General features: G+C 42.3%; 1 protein-coding gene across 3 annotated transcripts in view; it reads right to left on the reverse strand.

Moving 5' to 3' along the window:
* Positions 1 to 15,258, reverse strand: part of CCDC88C (coiled-coil domain containing 88C) — a 66,918-nt gene that overhangs the window by 39,212 nt on the left and 12,448 nt on the right. For all 3 annotated transcript variants that reach the window (XR_012717249.1, XM_075282389.1, XM_075282390.1), the window contains exons 4-7: positions 2,938 to 3,007; positions 2,780 to 2,838; positions 1,748 to 1,831; positions 1,179 to 1,319 (exon numbers count right to left, since the gene is read on the reverse strand). Coding sequence is in view for 2 of the 3 variants with exons in the window: in XM_075282389.1 (XP_075138490.1) it covers positions 1,179 to 1,319; positions 1,748 to 1,831; positions 2,780 to 2,838; positions 2,938 to 3,007 (354 nt within the window). In the remaining variant the exon portion in view is untranslated. The remainder of the gene's footprint in view (positions 1 to 1,178; positions 1,320 to 1,747; positions 1,832 to 2,779; positions 2,839 to 2,937; positions 3,008 to 15,258) is intronic.

Consider the following 15,258-nt stretch of genomic DNA (forward strand, 5'->3'; position numbering starts at 1 on the left):
AGCTTTACCCCATCTTATTTGTAGCTTATCATCAGGATCCTATGAAAACTATTTAATCTCTATGGAGGGGGACAAAAATGTTTCTTCAGTAAGCATTAGGCAATATTCCCATTTTCACATTCAGATTCTATTCCCAAATCCTCATCACATCCACTGACATTTCACATTGAATTCAATTGACGGGGTCATTTCATACATGCAGGACATTTCGAAAAAGAGACCCTAAGTCGGTAGACAGCATCATGTTACATTATCCTGTCATGAACCCAATGTCAGATAACATAAAATGAGCTCAGTCAGAGGAGCAGAGTAAAAAAATTCCCAACCCCTAGCCCAGATTCATTTTGGCTGCTGTTCAAAGAGGACGAGTGAGCGTTGCGTCCTGCACCAGAGGTCACTGCCACCAACAGGGAAGAGGTGCCGGCTGCTCCCTTCCTCTCCAATCAGTGGGAAAAAAAAATAAAGCTACAATGCATGTGCGGGGTTAGATTTTAGTTGTCCCACTAAAGTCAGACAGCCCCCCCCCCTCTAGGAAAATCGTTGTACAATAACACCAAATATGCAAATAAATCACATACCCTTCTTCCCAGAATGAAAAAAATTGAACCTCTAAATTATACATCAAGCAGTATTGCAATAACCCCTTTACATAAGTCCTGTTAGGGAAGACTGGAGTCATTAAAGGGGTGTCCTAGCCTTGATCCCCATTTACAAGCTAGAGATACAATGTAGAAATGGAAGCCCCTGTATTATGTGGACTGCTACTCAGAATCAGCATTTTGGGTGGCAGCTGGGGAGAGGGGTTAGGAGCCAGACCTTGTCACAGGAAATCTCCCACTAGGATGGGGTATTATTCAACCTGAACTTTAGCGGTCAGTACAAGCTAGAGCTATAACGTAGAATGGCTTTTGACCTGGCAAACCCTGTTGCCAAAGTGTGACTCACACCCCATATGGGGGCCCTGCACTGCTAAGACAATTCATCAGTGTTACCCATAGCAAGCAGTTGGATTACATATTTCGCAGATATGAACAGTGATCCCATGTATTTAGGATGGAGTCAGAGGAAAATCATGTGACTCTTCTTGGATTCATAGCTTAGAAGATTTAGGGGGCAGAGTTAAAAACTTCTGGTGCTGAAGACTGGCATTTGGTTGCTCTTGCATTGTTGCATCTTACCTCTTTATAGTCATCCCTTTCATCAAGCAGTCTCTTGAGGTGGAGCGCCATATTCCGGGACAGAGAGTCCAGCTCTTCTGGGGCCATATCTGGTAGATCCAGCCATTGTAGATCAAACACATTCTCCTGGTTATGGGTCACCTGTCACACAGCAAAATCAGTCCTTATATTACAGGAAGACAAAGCACAGTTCTTCTTAAGTGGAAAGCTAAGGGGTGAATCAGTTTCCTCTTTATTTGTTCCGAAGTAAACTGGGTGACAAAAATATGGCCATCACTACAGTTTCTAAAAGTGATGTTACCCAGGTCCCTCAGGCTCCTGAATGATAGCCAGTCATTATAAGTGATACTACATAAAAAGCCAATTCTCTACTTGTACATCACAAGTCAGTACTAGCAGTGACTGCATGCTATATTATATCTGAATACAAGATACAATCGGTGGATTCTTCCAGTCTTCTCCAGGTCATGCAATGTCCATACAGTGCACATCATAGTTCTGTCTTTAGGACGACTTGCTAACATAAGCTCCTCTACAATGAATAATAAATGACTGGCAGCGAGCGTTACCTCCTGGATGTGCGATACGATTCCCTCTTGTGTCTCGATATCCAGCTGCTTAATCTTCTCTATATACTCTTCTTTCCTGTCACACTGGGGAGAAGAACAAGACAAATTACATAAATGGCTCCCAGCTTTTCTAAGTCCTCAGAGACGGCGCATGGTAGAATGGGTGACATTACAGATTTTGCAATGGGGCCATGGAACCTCAAGTTACGCCTTTGTTTCACAGTGTATCTGGACAGAGTAAGGTAAGGAATCTGAATGTTACAATCCCGGCACATTTGGTCATCCAACTTTCCCATAAGCCTAAAAAGATAGCCATTTAGTGATGCTATCCATGCTCTCATATGACTGCCAGATTTCTTTTAATAAAACTAAGGTGGGTGACCAGTAGTATAGCCTCCATTACAGCTCCAAGAGAGGATGACTCCATGTTTTTCCAGCCTCCTTCCCTATCCTCCAGACTTACAGGAAAAAAGGATAACTGGGCTAAACAAGTGTTAATAATACTTAAAGGAAAGATGAATGAGAATGGGAGTTGTAATAAAAGCTATACTAGCTGACACCAGACATTTCTGAAAGACAGATCTTCCAGTGAGTCAAGAACAGGTAAAAGTGTTATTCATGGACATGGGAAAGCTTTGTGACCTCCTATGTGGGAGTTTTTACGGCAGCCATATTGGTTGGCACGCAGCATTTCCAAAAACAGCTAAGTATTAAGTCATAATCTGTAGTTTAGAGAAGATGCCGATGGCGGCGGATCTAGCCAATATAACAGGAAGGAACATGATTCGGGTGAGGTAAGGCAGCCATACTGGTTGTAATCCCCCCATTGTTGAAGATCTCAGCTAATTATTGACCTTGATAGTGCGGATTTTCCCATTGCTGGAGGCTACAGAACCGCTCTGCTGGAACACGTCGATTCTAATCCAGCAACGTCTCTTCACATTATTACATGCTATAAACCATTAACACGCCAGTAATCCCAGCCATGGCACTGACAACACTGCATGGAAGTCTAAGTGAAGCAGGACTCACCTGTACAGCACAGCCCAGCATCAGCAAGAGGATTTTCTTCAGCTCTTCCATGCTTTTCCCTGGAGAAAACAAAATTATATCATTATTCCATTATACAAGATGGTGGCACTTCCGCAAAGGGTTACAGTTAAAAATGTTGCAGTCATGTGATCACAAACCTGTCAGAGGGTCTTTGCCGATCAGAAGAACATTGGGCAAAGTCATCACGATCAGCTGCTGCAGAACCTCCTGGGAACAAAAAAATAAAAGAAACTCTTTAAAAAAAAAAAAAAACAAATGCGTGTATCACATTGAAAGTAATAGGTAAAAAAGCCTCCCATTAATTTCAATGGGTAACGTGCATATGCTGGCACCCATTCAAGTTAATGGGATCTGTTTTTTACGCCGCTCGCTGTGAACGATTTTTACGTTCAGAATGAGCGAGTGTAAACTCCATGTGAAGGCTCCCTTACACAACAGTACTCATAGACCGCCATTACGATATGGTGACCAAAACCAACCAATTTTGGGTGGTGTTGGGCGTCGACAATAGTTACCAATACAATTATTAATATTGTAGAATTCATTGGCTGTGTTGCATATTTACTTTCATAGAAAGTCAATTGAAGGCTTTTTAATGAATTTGAGAATTTTTACTGGTTCTGACTGGCTGCCTGTCAGCCATTTATGACGGAGTCAGAGTAGGAGTTGGAGCAAGGCTGTAGAAAGTAGAGGAGTCAGTGGTATGACCTACTGACTGCACAGCCCTGGTAATGACAATGGAAGGCAGAATCTGGGCTACTCCATGTAGGTAAACATAAAACAGCAGGGGCGTAACTTGAGCGGGTGCAGTCGCACCGGGCCCAGGATCCTTAGGGGGCCCATAAGCACTGTCATTAATATTGAGATTGCAGCTTCCACCAGGCCCATAAGCCAAGGAGACCCACAGATTACCCTAACCACACTAAGGTGGATTAAACTCCTTAGCACCCATAACCATCACTAGCAAGAACTCACTGTAGGGATGAGGTAGGGGGCTCCAGACAAAAGATTGCACCGGGGCCCACAAGACCTTAGTTACGCTACTGTAAAGCAGCATTAATTAGCATAAATTAGAGATGAGGTCACCGATTACAAATGTCTGTTTCGATATGAGGCCTATATGATAATCTATAACTGATAGAAATGTAGATCGCCTGAGAGGAAGGGGCCTCACATTAATGCTCAATGTGAAATATTTAGAAGCAGTGGTAAGATCTATATCCAGCATTGTTGATATTGAAATGACAGTTACAATGTAAATATGTATATTGGGAGATGTAGCTGGTGAATCTGAACATTCAGATGTGAATGCACTTGTTTATAGGTTGTTGCTTGTGGCTTGCAAGCGTCTTACTACTTTGCGGCTTTCCTCCAGTACAATCCTGAGTACAATCCTTGGAAATTCCAGGTAAATGAGCTAGGGAAACAGGAATATTATCTTTAATATAGGGAACAGTGGCGTAACTAGGAATGGCGGGGCCCCGTGGCCAACTTTTGATATGGCCCCCCCGACCAACGCTGAAGACCTTGACCAACTGACGCCTACCACCGCCACGCCCACACTATAATATCCCATAGTGGCCCCTGCACACAGTATTATGTCCCCATAGTGGCCCCAGTACACAGTATTAGGTCCCCATAGTGGCCCCAGTACACAGTATTATGTCCCCATACTGGCCCCAGTACACTGTATTATGTCCCATTGTGGACACATATGAACAATTATTATACTCTGGGGTCTTTTCAGACCCCAGAGTATAATAATCGGAGACCCAGAGGGTTCCAAAGATAACAAACTACTGTTACTTACCTATCTCCCAACTCCCCTGCATTCTCCATCGCTGTCAGCTATCTTCCGGGACGTCATGTGACTGGGGCCCTGCAGTGCGGGTCATATGACGTCTGCCTGGAGAGGTAAGTAACAGTTTTTTATGTTATCTTACCTCTCCCGGGCCTCCGATCATTATACTCGGGGGTCTGCAAGAACCCCCGAGTATAATAGTGATTGTGGGTCCCGCACCGTCACTTACCGATCCCAGCCCCTGCCAGGATCGGTAAGTATATAGGTCCCGTTACCGGCTGGAGTGACTCCAGCCAGTAACTGCCTATTTAAAAAAAAACAAAAAAAAACACAGCGGTAGCGGCTGTCGCCGAGCCCCTAATGCCCCGGGCCCTGTGAGAGCTGCTACCACTGTAGTTACACCCCTGATAGGGATAATGCTTTGGATCAGAGGGCAGAAATTTGGAATCCTTGGCTAGCCTTTATAGCCTTAGGAGAGTGTGTGAGATTTTTTTTTTTTGTAAACAAATAAAGCTTAGCATAACTTGTTAGCCATCCTCAAGCCATAGGCTAGAGATGACAAAATGGTGCCACTACAGCCAGCCTCATGGTCTGATTACTATGGGTAATATGACAGTATCTTCCCCAACGTCACTGGAAGCGAGGAGTCCCACATTCCAGCCCCTAGAACCTCTGAAGGAATTAGTCACAGCCAAATGGAGATGCCTGAATATAAAGGACAAAAAAAAGCAGCAGTGGAGAAAGAGGCCGCTAAATAAACTGAAAAGAACAAAACCAGCATGAGCTCATCCCCCACCCCATTAACCCATTCACAGGCAACTGCAGATCCAGCCAGAAAAGGACAACAATCCATATATTAGTTCCAAACTGCAGCAACCAGATCCACCAGATTCTGATACTATCAATTTTTATAACAAATTATGATTTATTGTAATTATTATTATGGAGTCCAGTGACCAGATTTGTGCTGAACTCTCAGCTGCTAGAATAAGGGAATATATAGCATGGACACCTGTTTGGCACGGTTAGGGCCACAGGTTAACAATGTTTCCCATGTCGTACATAGTACTCACATAAATAAGACTGAAACTTTGTCACACTCTGTGCGGACAGGAACCAGTTTTACAACACTGAATGACTTTTTTTTTATGCCAATCCCCCTAAAATAAACATAAGATATCGACAGTCCCAAAGTCCATCCTCATAAAGAAACAGCACACTGAAGCTTGATATAGCTGATACTCAGCTTTCCCAAAACCCTGAATTGTAAATTAGTCTATTTACGAATTGCAACATCCCATACTGCTGAGTGTATGCTCAGGATCCTGAGAAAGCTGGGTATATATAATTATACAGTAATATTTATTACATTTGACATGACCACTTCATGGCGAATTAACAGAATTTCACTATATTCAATCACTGGATAGAACGTGGTACAATACAGTACAAATATCCAGTTTTATAGTAACAAGGAGAATTCTGACCTCAGATTTTCTGGAAAAAAAGAAAAAAAATCAATATTTGGATTTAGAGGATGAGCTGCTGGTAATTCCCTGTAACAGGCGGTCAGAAGTATAGAGACTAATTACATTATTAATGGGATGGGGGGCTGCAAGAATGAATCTACTCACACCATAAAGAGTTAAACGGATTTAAAAAAAAAAATAAAAAAAATCACACAGTAAATAAACCAAGCGTTCATTGGCCTCAATACTAAGTACAGTCAGCATGGCACGAAGACGGGGAGCAGCGATAGGATGTGGACAGCAGGGGAATATGGAGGACCTGTTGAGGATGAGGGGAATAGCAATTCTACAATATACATATTGAGTTGTCAAGGATGGGAAAAACATGGATGATTTGGCCGAAACAGCAACACAGCAATCCATGGGATCTGAAGGTGGCTAAATTGCAAAACCGCACATAACCTGTGGACTGACGTTGAGCTTTTTTGAAAGAAATCAAGACATGTTTTGCTAATTCTGATTCCTAGGATTTCTCTATCTGCCATGAGCTTCTATGTGTTTCTCTCTTGTTATATACTACTGTACCATCTATGAAACTGAATCACTGAAATTTCCCCATTGTGGGACTATTAAAGGAATATCTTATCTTATCTTAACCCTGTACAACTCCATAAACTCTGTTACATAGCTCCTATGAATCCCATGCCAGACACAGGCAAACTGTATATCATCTATAGGGAAATAAACACATGCCATTTCAATAGTCTGACTGAGATAGGCTCTGATCCAGAGAAACATATCTACTAATCAACTAAGGGTTAAATAAAATCCTCTAGCAACAGGTTAAGTCATGAATGTGATGCCAAAAGAGCACAATAGGGCAGCTCCAGGCGACAAGCTCCGGCCTGAATGACATTTGTTTAATATTACGACATCATAAAATCTCAACGAAATTTACACAAAGAGTCACCTATAGTCAGCTGAAGAACAAACATTACAGAAAAGATCACCTGCAAGATTGTGCTGCTGTGGGGAGGTGGCAAACTAAGGGTTAAAGAGTGAAAAGAGGAGAATTTCTTAGCAACACAGAGTATTTCAGGATTGATGTATACTGGAAAGAGGTCACAGACAGTTACATAATGGATGATCCCGCAGCAGCACAGATTATTTCAGTGAATAGAGCAAGAGACATCCTACTAATATTAAGTTTGTGTGTTTGGATGTTTGTTCCTCAATGATGCCCAAACGGCTGAACACATTGGCGTGAGATTTGACACATGCCTACATGGCCACCGGGAAGGAAAGATAAGCTACTTCGTATACCACTCCAGCCCCCGAAACCCCGAATGTTACCGGCGAAAGTCTGCGCCGGCTCCGCTGCAAGGACCTGAGATGACGTCAGCCCCTGAGGGGTGGTGGGAGGGAATAGGTAGTGGGGCCGCCCATTGGAGTTTGTATGTAAAGCAATGGTGGGGGGCGTTACGTGCCGCGGACGGGTCCGGCTGCTGTGCATGGATAGGAGTGGCGCCCTTGGTTGCGGCACGTTGGGTAAACTGCCTCGGCACTGCCGCACATGCAAGGGGAAGGAGGACGGGTACTCGGGGGAGGCTGGGGCCGCGTAGGAGGTGATTCGCACAGGGAGTGAGGGCGGCACGGACGAAGTCGCAGGTAATGCTAGTTAGGATATAATTACAATGTTTTTCCCATGAACATAACCATGTCTAAAATTGTAGATCATTAAAAGGTAAACATTTTTACAAATATAATACATTTTCTCAATCAATCATCTTAGTGGTGATAGTCATACTAATACTGCTACTATTGGTGGGCATGTGGTCAGTGGGGCCCTCCATGATCTCGGGGGACCCATACAATTGATCTAGTTTCTTGGGGTTTAAAAACAGCCCTATGGGCATAACAATGAATTCAGGGTCTTTCTATGGTCTGGTCTTGTCAGAAACAAAGCCATGATTTTGTTATTGTGGACTGGATATCAGGCACAGACACTGCATGAAGGATAGTCCAGCCACACTAATGAATCATGTTAGAATCCCAGCCAAGTCCAAGACCGTATAAAGTTCCTGTGTTCATAGTTGTAGCCATTAGCAACTGATCAAGAAAACAGACTGTGACCACCAAGGTGGTTAAAGAAAAAAAGATTCTTTAAAAACTGCAATAATTTTTAAATTTGCAGAAAATATTTAACTGTTAATTGTGTACCAAATGTAAAAATGGTTCTGTTCATGGTGAAAACCTCTCTAAGTAATAGGTAGGGATTGTATGGTGCTGGGAAGAGACAAAGTTATTTAACGCATCATATTAAATTGGTGACTGATCTCCCCATGTTTGCTTCCTTGTGTTGGAGTTTTTTTTTCCTTGATGGTGACTCCACACAACTCAGAATATTGCATGTTAAATCAGTTTAATGTGAATCTGTAAATCCTGGCTCCATTTCCTGTCCAATACCTTGTTCCTTTCATTATCAACTTGGACTACAGCAGCAAAAAAGGACCAGGACTGTTTGTATGTATGTATTATGTCAGAGGTATAAAGCACGGGTGTTACTAATTTTTTTTTATTTTTTCTCAAACCAATTCTGGTTTTTGGCTTCAAACTCTGCATCTGAACACCTGGCCATGTAAATACATCCGGCATATTCCGTATATGTAAATATTATTGTAAGTGGACATCCTAATTTTGACTCCAATGGCAGAAGTCAGGGGTACAATAGATTTCAGTGTGCTCAATAGGGAAGATATCTGACAGCATTTAGATTGTTTACCATCTCCCACAAGCACAGTCCACTGTCACCAGTGTGTTACAGAGCACATTAAAGTGATAAACAGCTTATCTTTGAAGTCATATGCATATGAGGCATTTGGTGCACTGGGGGCAGGACTGCGGCTCCCTAGACCACTTCTCTTGCTACTGAGACCCGTACCATCTTGTACCTGTGCCACCCTATGCAGCGACAGTTGATCCTCCCACTGCTTTGATATCACTCGTCCTACTTCAGCAGTATTGAAGATCCATCTCTAGTGCACCAATAGTCTCACTTGCAGAAGATTTCAAAGATGTTTTTCTCCAGACCAACAAAAGTGACAGATGTCACCAAGGAATCATAGTTATCACTGTAATGTTCTCTGTAACACTGTGTTTGCAGTTGAATACGCTTGGGGAAGGTGGTAGACTTCCTTTACAAGGAGTCTGTCACCAGAATCCAGCATATGAACCTGGCCTTGCAGATAAAATGGGTTAGGATCATCTGAATCATATGGCGGTTTCCCCTTGTAAATCAATGCCTCCATTGGGAAGAGCTTTTGTCAATATGGGCATAACAATTATGGGCATAACAATTATGCCCAACAAGTATTACAGTATTTCGTTATAACTGGTTCAGAGAATGTTGGGTTGCAACCAGTATACTCAACATTATAACATGTGGGAATCATAACCCAACTTTTCCAGAACACTGGAATATAAATTTATACAGAGACATTTTTTTGCCATCCAACTTTCCCACGAACAACTATCTCACAGCTACAATAACTTATCAGATGACTGACTTTTTAAAGGCTTGTACAAATCATGAGGTCAATAGCAGCTTTTGCCATGATTTTCAGAAAACCATGATATGACTGCTCTGTGTGACTGAACCATTACCGGAGATGGTGGCTCTATAGACTTCTTCTACTACAGGGCGGTAGAAGATCCATCTAGCCATCAGGCCTCCTGTTACCTGCACCCCTGATGAGGAGTGACACATGACAGCTGCACCCCCAGATCAACTCGTCTCTTGCACCATCTGTTGCAGAGGCAGCTGTGAACTGACGGTTGCTATTACCAGTATTCATGAAAGATTAACCAGCTACCACTGTCCTGGCAATTATCAGCCCTCAATCCAAAGCCGCTGAGGGGCTGCCAGGCACTGCTGCCAGGGGAGATGATGAAATGACAGCTCCGATCAGTCAGGCTGTGACGAGACAGCATGAATAACAAAGTATTCAGACTGCTGCTAGGAGGAATACACTGGAAAGATGGATGCAGCCCAGATCAGGGGAGTCTCTGCATGGATTACAGTAGTAAGCATGAGGGGCTTGTATAGAGCGACTCAGGCAGTAAAACATTACAGGACTGTGTTTTAGTAGAGAATCATACATCATGAGGTTAGAAGCACAACTTGGCAGACAGTATCATACTAGGCTTAGATACAGTGGCAAATATCATATAAAGAAAATATTACATAGACAAAACCCAGTGCTGAGAGTGATAGGATCTATTCCTGTATATTATACATTAGTTGTAGCAATCTTCTGGTAAGCAGTACAGTTTTACTTTCCAAGTTTCTCTCTTTTGGAGGGACAGTCCCTACTTTTGCTCTCTAAATGTCTCTCTATGTGACACTGGAAATAAATGTGCATTATTAAACTGAACTATATTTTTCCAGCAACTATCTGGTCCTTAGCTGTAGACTAGAACAAAACTTATATAATATGTCAGAATCTGATGCAATTTAGGTCGGAACAAAAGTCTATATTCAGATAATGTTTGTGATAATTTAATAAAAGACTATTTAAGCACACAAATGTACAGATTACTTCACACAGCAAACTATAAGTGTTCCTTTTTCACAGTCCAAAAAAACAGTTTATTAGACATTCTGGATTATCAAATGATCATATGTACAAAACTGTAAGACCTTTGTGAGAGCAGAAAACATCAAATATACCAAACAATATGCTTGTCTTATACTGGAAAGACGTACAAGGCCTAAAATGGGGTGGTGGTATAATTTACAGTTATGGAGACTGCTCAACCATCCACCAAGAATTTATGCTGCAAGACTTAATAACATAATAGGACTAATGTGAGGACACTTCGGTCAATGTGTGCACAATACACAGCAGTTTCTATAGGGACTCAGGGCCAATAATCTGTGTACATGGTGGCTAAGTCACTCCTGCTAATCACATGCAATTATTACACTAACATGGAGAGGAATGAGGACACCCATTGTATACAAGAGCAATTACACCTCCGATACAAGAGTAAGTATGTGCCATCCCTGACAACAGGCAACGCTGTAACTACAGGCCATGTAGTGCACAGGATGGAGTACAGCAAGTGCGAGGGAGTAGACGGTGCTACTGCCCAGGCTGCTGTAACCCCATATTTCCATCTGTAATCACTTGGACTAATTAATGACTCCAGCACAGAAGTAATCAGTAAATGTGGATCAATATTAATAATAAATGGGCCCACGGGGGCCGCTGTATGTCTGAGTCCTCAGCAAACACAGCTGGATTTAATATAATTCAGTGTCAACCCCTGTGACCTCAACATCCTCCAATTTACATGAAAGATCCATCAACGGAAAAATGGAAAGTTGTTTTTTTTTTTTTTAAAGGGATAAATTTAAAATTCACTTGCAAGTGAAATGTCACATTTAGGGGAAGTGAAAGGTTAATTTGCCTTTGACCTGGCATTACCAACATCTAATGGGTCTAACCATGTGTCTCTCTCTTCCCAGTAGGACTAAGGGTATACCTACCATAGAGGGCAAACCATGCAACCATTATTGAGCCTCCAATGAAGTATGGTCAAGTCTCTTACTTTAAAGAATGGTGAAATCCCTGGCAAAGAGCTCCAGTATGTTTTAAGAGGAACCAAGTCAAGAATTATAAGAAGGGGGAAGGGGGATGCACAAAGTTCCCCTGTCCCCAATTTAGTGGTGTGTAAACCTGCATTTGAAGACCCGCTGTAATCTTTACTATACAGCCCCTTCACTTAGCCAAACGATATAGAAATAGCTTACCACAACTTTCTACCTATACTGCTGGCATTCTTGCCATCCGATGAACATGCATTCTAACGTAAACCCTTCCGTACTATAATTAGAATCCCCAAAATTTAACCTTCCTCTGTCCCCGCTCCCACATTACTCCACATGATATGATGCCTTTTCAGGCTAACTTTATTTGTCCAAGCTCCATCCACATGTTACAGGACACCACTAGTGACGGCTCATAAAGTTTTGTTTGTGTAATGACAGTCACCTCTATTACAAAATTGTCTGAATACTGTATAAGCAATGCCGCCCCTGCTACCTCTTGTGTCACCCCCTCTACCTCATAGATTGTAAGCTCTTGCGAGCAAGGACCTCAGTCCCATTGTGTGAAATGACGTTCTTTGTTATGTATCTGTCTGTATTTGAACCCTACAAATTGTATAGTGATGCGGAATATGTTGGCGCTATATAAATAAAATTTATTATTATTATTATTATTATATTTATTATGCATGAAGTTTACTTTCAGAAATATTTTGCTACAATGAAAATAACTCCACTGAAAGTCACTGCTTGAACAGAAATAAGAGGGCAGTCGTCGCCCCTTAGATTTGCTTAGTATTTGAATGCTCTGAATTCCTTTTTTCTAGACAACGGTTCACTGAATTGCAAGGAGTCGCTGAAGTCTCATGATGGGGAGGAAGCAGGAGGTTTCACTGCACAAGTGACTGACAGATGTGTAGATGGAATTCCCCTTTAAATGTTGCTCATAGGCACTGTGTATGGTGGGTTACTTAGCTTAATAAACACTTGTCATTAGGGTTCACTTGACCACAAATTTACCTCCAGCAAAAACTGGGAGTTGATAGCGTAGTCCACTGGAACTGACTGGTAATACATAAATGTCTGCCCCATGCCAAGATGAGGGGGTAGTCAAGCACATCATCTGCTACAACCTGAATAACAAAACCAAAACATCTGCACTACACCGCCATATGGAGCTCTACCAATTGAGGGAGCAAAGACTTCCAGCATTCACTCATGTGTAAATGTGAACAGGCCAAGCTCCAATTGTCTGAGTGACCTGACAGATAATCCCATAGAGGAAAGACAAAGACAACCTCCTCCCCATTAGCTCAGCACACCCTCATAGGAATCTCAATCAGACCACCGCTGCAGATTGTAGAAATTTCAACATATGTTTTACTAACCTTCGGATCTACAAGAGATTTTTGCATTGCAGGCTGCATTTGAGGAACAGAACAAAGTAGGGTACCCCTTAAATATGCTCAGGGTAGCGGCAGTGGACCTTGAATATGCAAACAGTGAACAGCACAAAAAAAGCTTCAAGTGCCGATAATTTAAGGGAACCTGTAGGTTGTTTGCATCATAAACTGGCCCCATCATGTGCAGGATGAAGTAGCCCCCTTTCCATTGCTGCCCCTCCGCAATTTTTCTTTTGCAGTAAAGTGAAGTTATAAATGCCTGAAAACATAAGGCCTCATGCTAAAAGTAATGACCCGTACATTTCAATGGGCTCAATGTATGGGTCAGTGAAAACCACAGATAACACACATACTTCTTACCATTTACACTGACCCACAGACTGCATATGGTTGTGTGCATGAAGCCTTAAAAGTCATATGGAAATTAACCTAAGAAGTCACAGGGGGCGGGTGAGGCTTCGGCCTAGTCACACTGTTCACTTGCTAATAACACCACCTGGGGATCACTGTCATCTACTTCATGACGTCAGGGAGTGAGGGGACTGTGCGGGAGATGTCAGCCATACCCAAGAGATATTGTTAACAATTGGACAGAATGACTAGGCTGAAGCTGCTTCTGCCCATCGCCACTATTTAAGTTAATTGACATATCATTTTATGTTTTCAGACATTTATAACTTTACTACAGCAGAAAAATTACACATGATGGTGCCACTTTATGGTGGAAAATCCAACGGACAGGTTCCTTTTAAAGGGAATCTATCAGCTCCACCAAGAATATTCAACTGCCAATGCTGTATCACAGAGTATATTACAGTGATAAACAACATACTTTTGTTATATATGTCACTTTTGCTGGTCTAGGAAAAAAAAACCTTGAAATTTTTATGCAAATGAGGCAATTGGTGCACTAGGGGCGGGTCTTCAGCCCTGGGAGAACTGCTTTTGCTGTTCAAGTAGTGTGATGTCATAGCAGTGGGAAGATCAGTGGATGGCGCAGGCAGGAAGTAGTAGGGGGTCTAAGTGACAAGAGGGATGTAGTCCCGCCCCTAATGCCCCAATTGATCCAAATCTACAAATGTGACACAGATAACAAAGGCATGTTGTTTATTACTGTAATGTGCTTTGTAATGTGTTGGTGGCAGTTGAATAAGCTTGGAGGGAGGGCGATAGACTCCCTTTATGAGGTTACCCCTACAAAAGGAGTAGGCTGTAGGGTAGCCTGTAGTACACAATTCCTATGGTTCCATTTTAGAACTGAAATAGAGACGTTAGACTTGCTGTACAAATTAATGTTCAGAGCAATGAACTCTGCTCCATCTGTGCACATATGACATTTATTCAACAAGAAGCACTTAAACCCCCAAACCCCCACCCACCCACCACACATACATACACACACTTTGCTTGTATATTCCATAGCTACTTTTCAGTATGAAGGGTTAATTGTTATACTAAAGCTTCTCAGCCCGCAGACTGACACTCCCCAACCTCCTTGGAGACTTATGAGAAGGTGTCCCCAGGGCCCATGTAGTGTTTACTACAATGAAGATTAGAAGGAGGAATACATTTCCAATACAAAGTCTCAGCATGGATGAAGATACAGGAGAATGAATAAGATATTATAGAGGCCCTAAGAAAGTAATTGAGGTTATAGGAAAAGCTCCATAACACTGTGCCACAGGACCCAAACATCACCTGGAAGGTACCAGACCATTTGGGTGTGTTTTGTTCTGAGATTTTGTAGCCATTGAACCTGAATACAGGTTGTGGGAGCAGCACATGGTAGAGAGGGGGGCCTTCTTGTCATCGCTACCTGATCAGCGCTGGGGCCAGCTTGACTTGAGTTGAGGTTTAGTGCCTCTATAAAAGAGTGTTATGAGGAGCCTCTGATATCATTCACACACAAGGATGTAAATTTATATGGTAGTTCTCAGCATCAAAGATGGAGGAAACACAATCATGAGCCACATAGGGGGCATACAGTCAGCCGCGATGTAACCTGAAATATTGGATATACAGCAAATAGGATTTGGGTGTTAGTGTCCCTTTGATTCATATTTCATTCATTGCAGATGTGACAGTAGACATAACTAGAAGCAGATAATAGAAATATAATGATCGGCTTATCACCATGGTCACATATGCAATAAACAACTCACGGAAGTTTCCAG

The sequence above is a fragment of the Leptodactylus fuscus genome, chromosome 7 (genome assembly GCF_031893055.1).
Source record: "Leptodactylus fuscus isolate aLepFus1 chromosome 7, aLepFus1.hap2, whole genome shotgun sequence".
In the NCBI taxonomy this organism is placed as follows: domain Eukaryota; kingdom Metazoa; phylum Chordata; class Amphibia; order Anura; family Leptodactylidae; genus Leptodactylus; species Leptodactylus fuscus.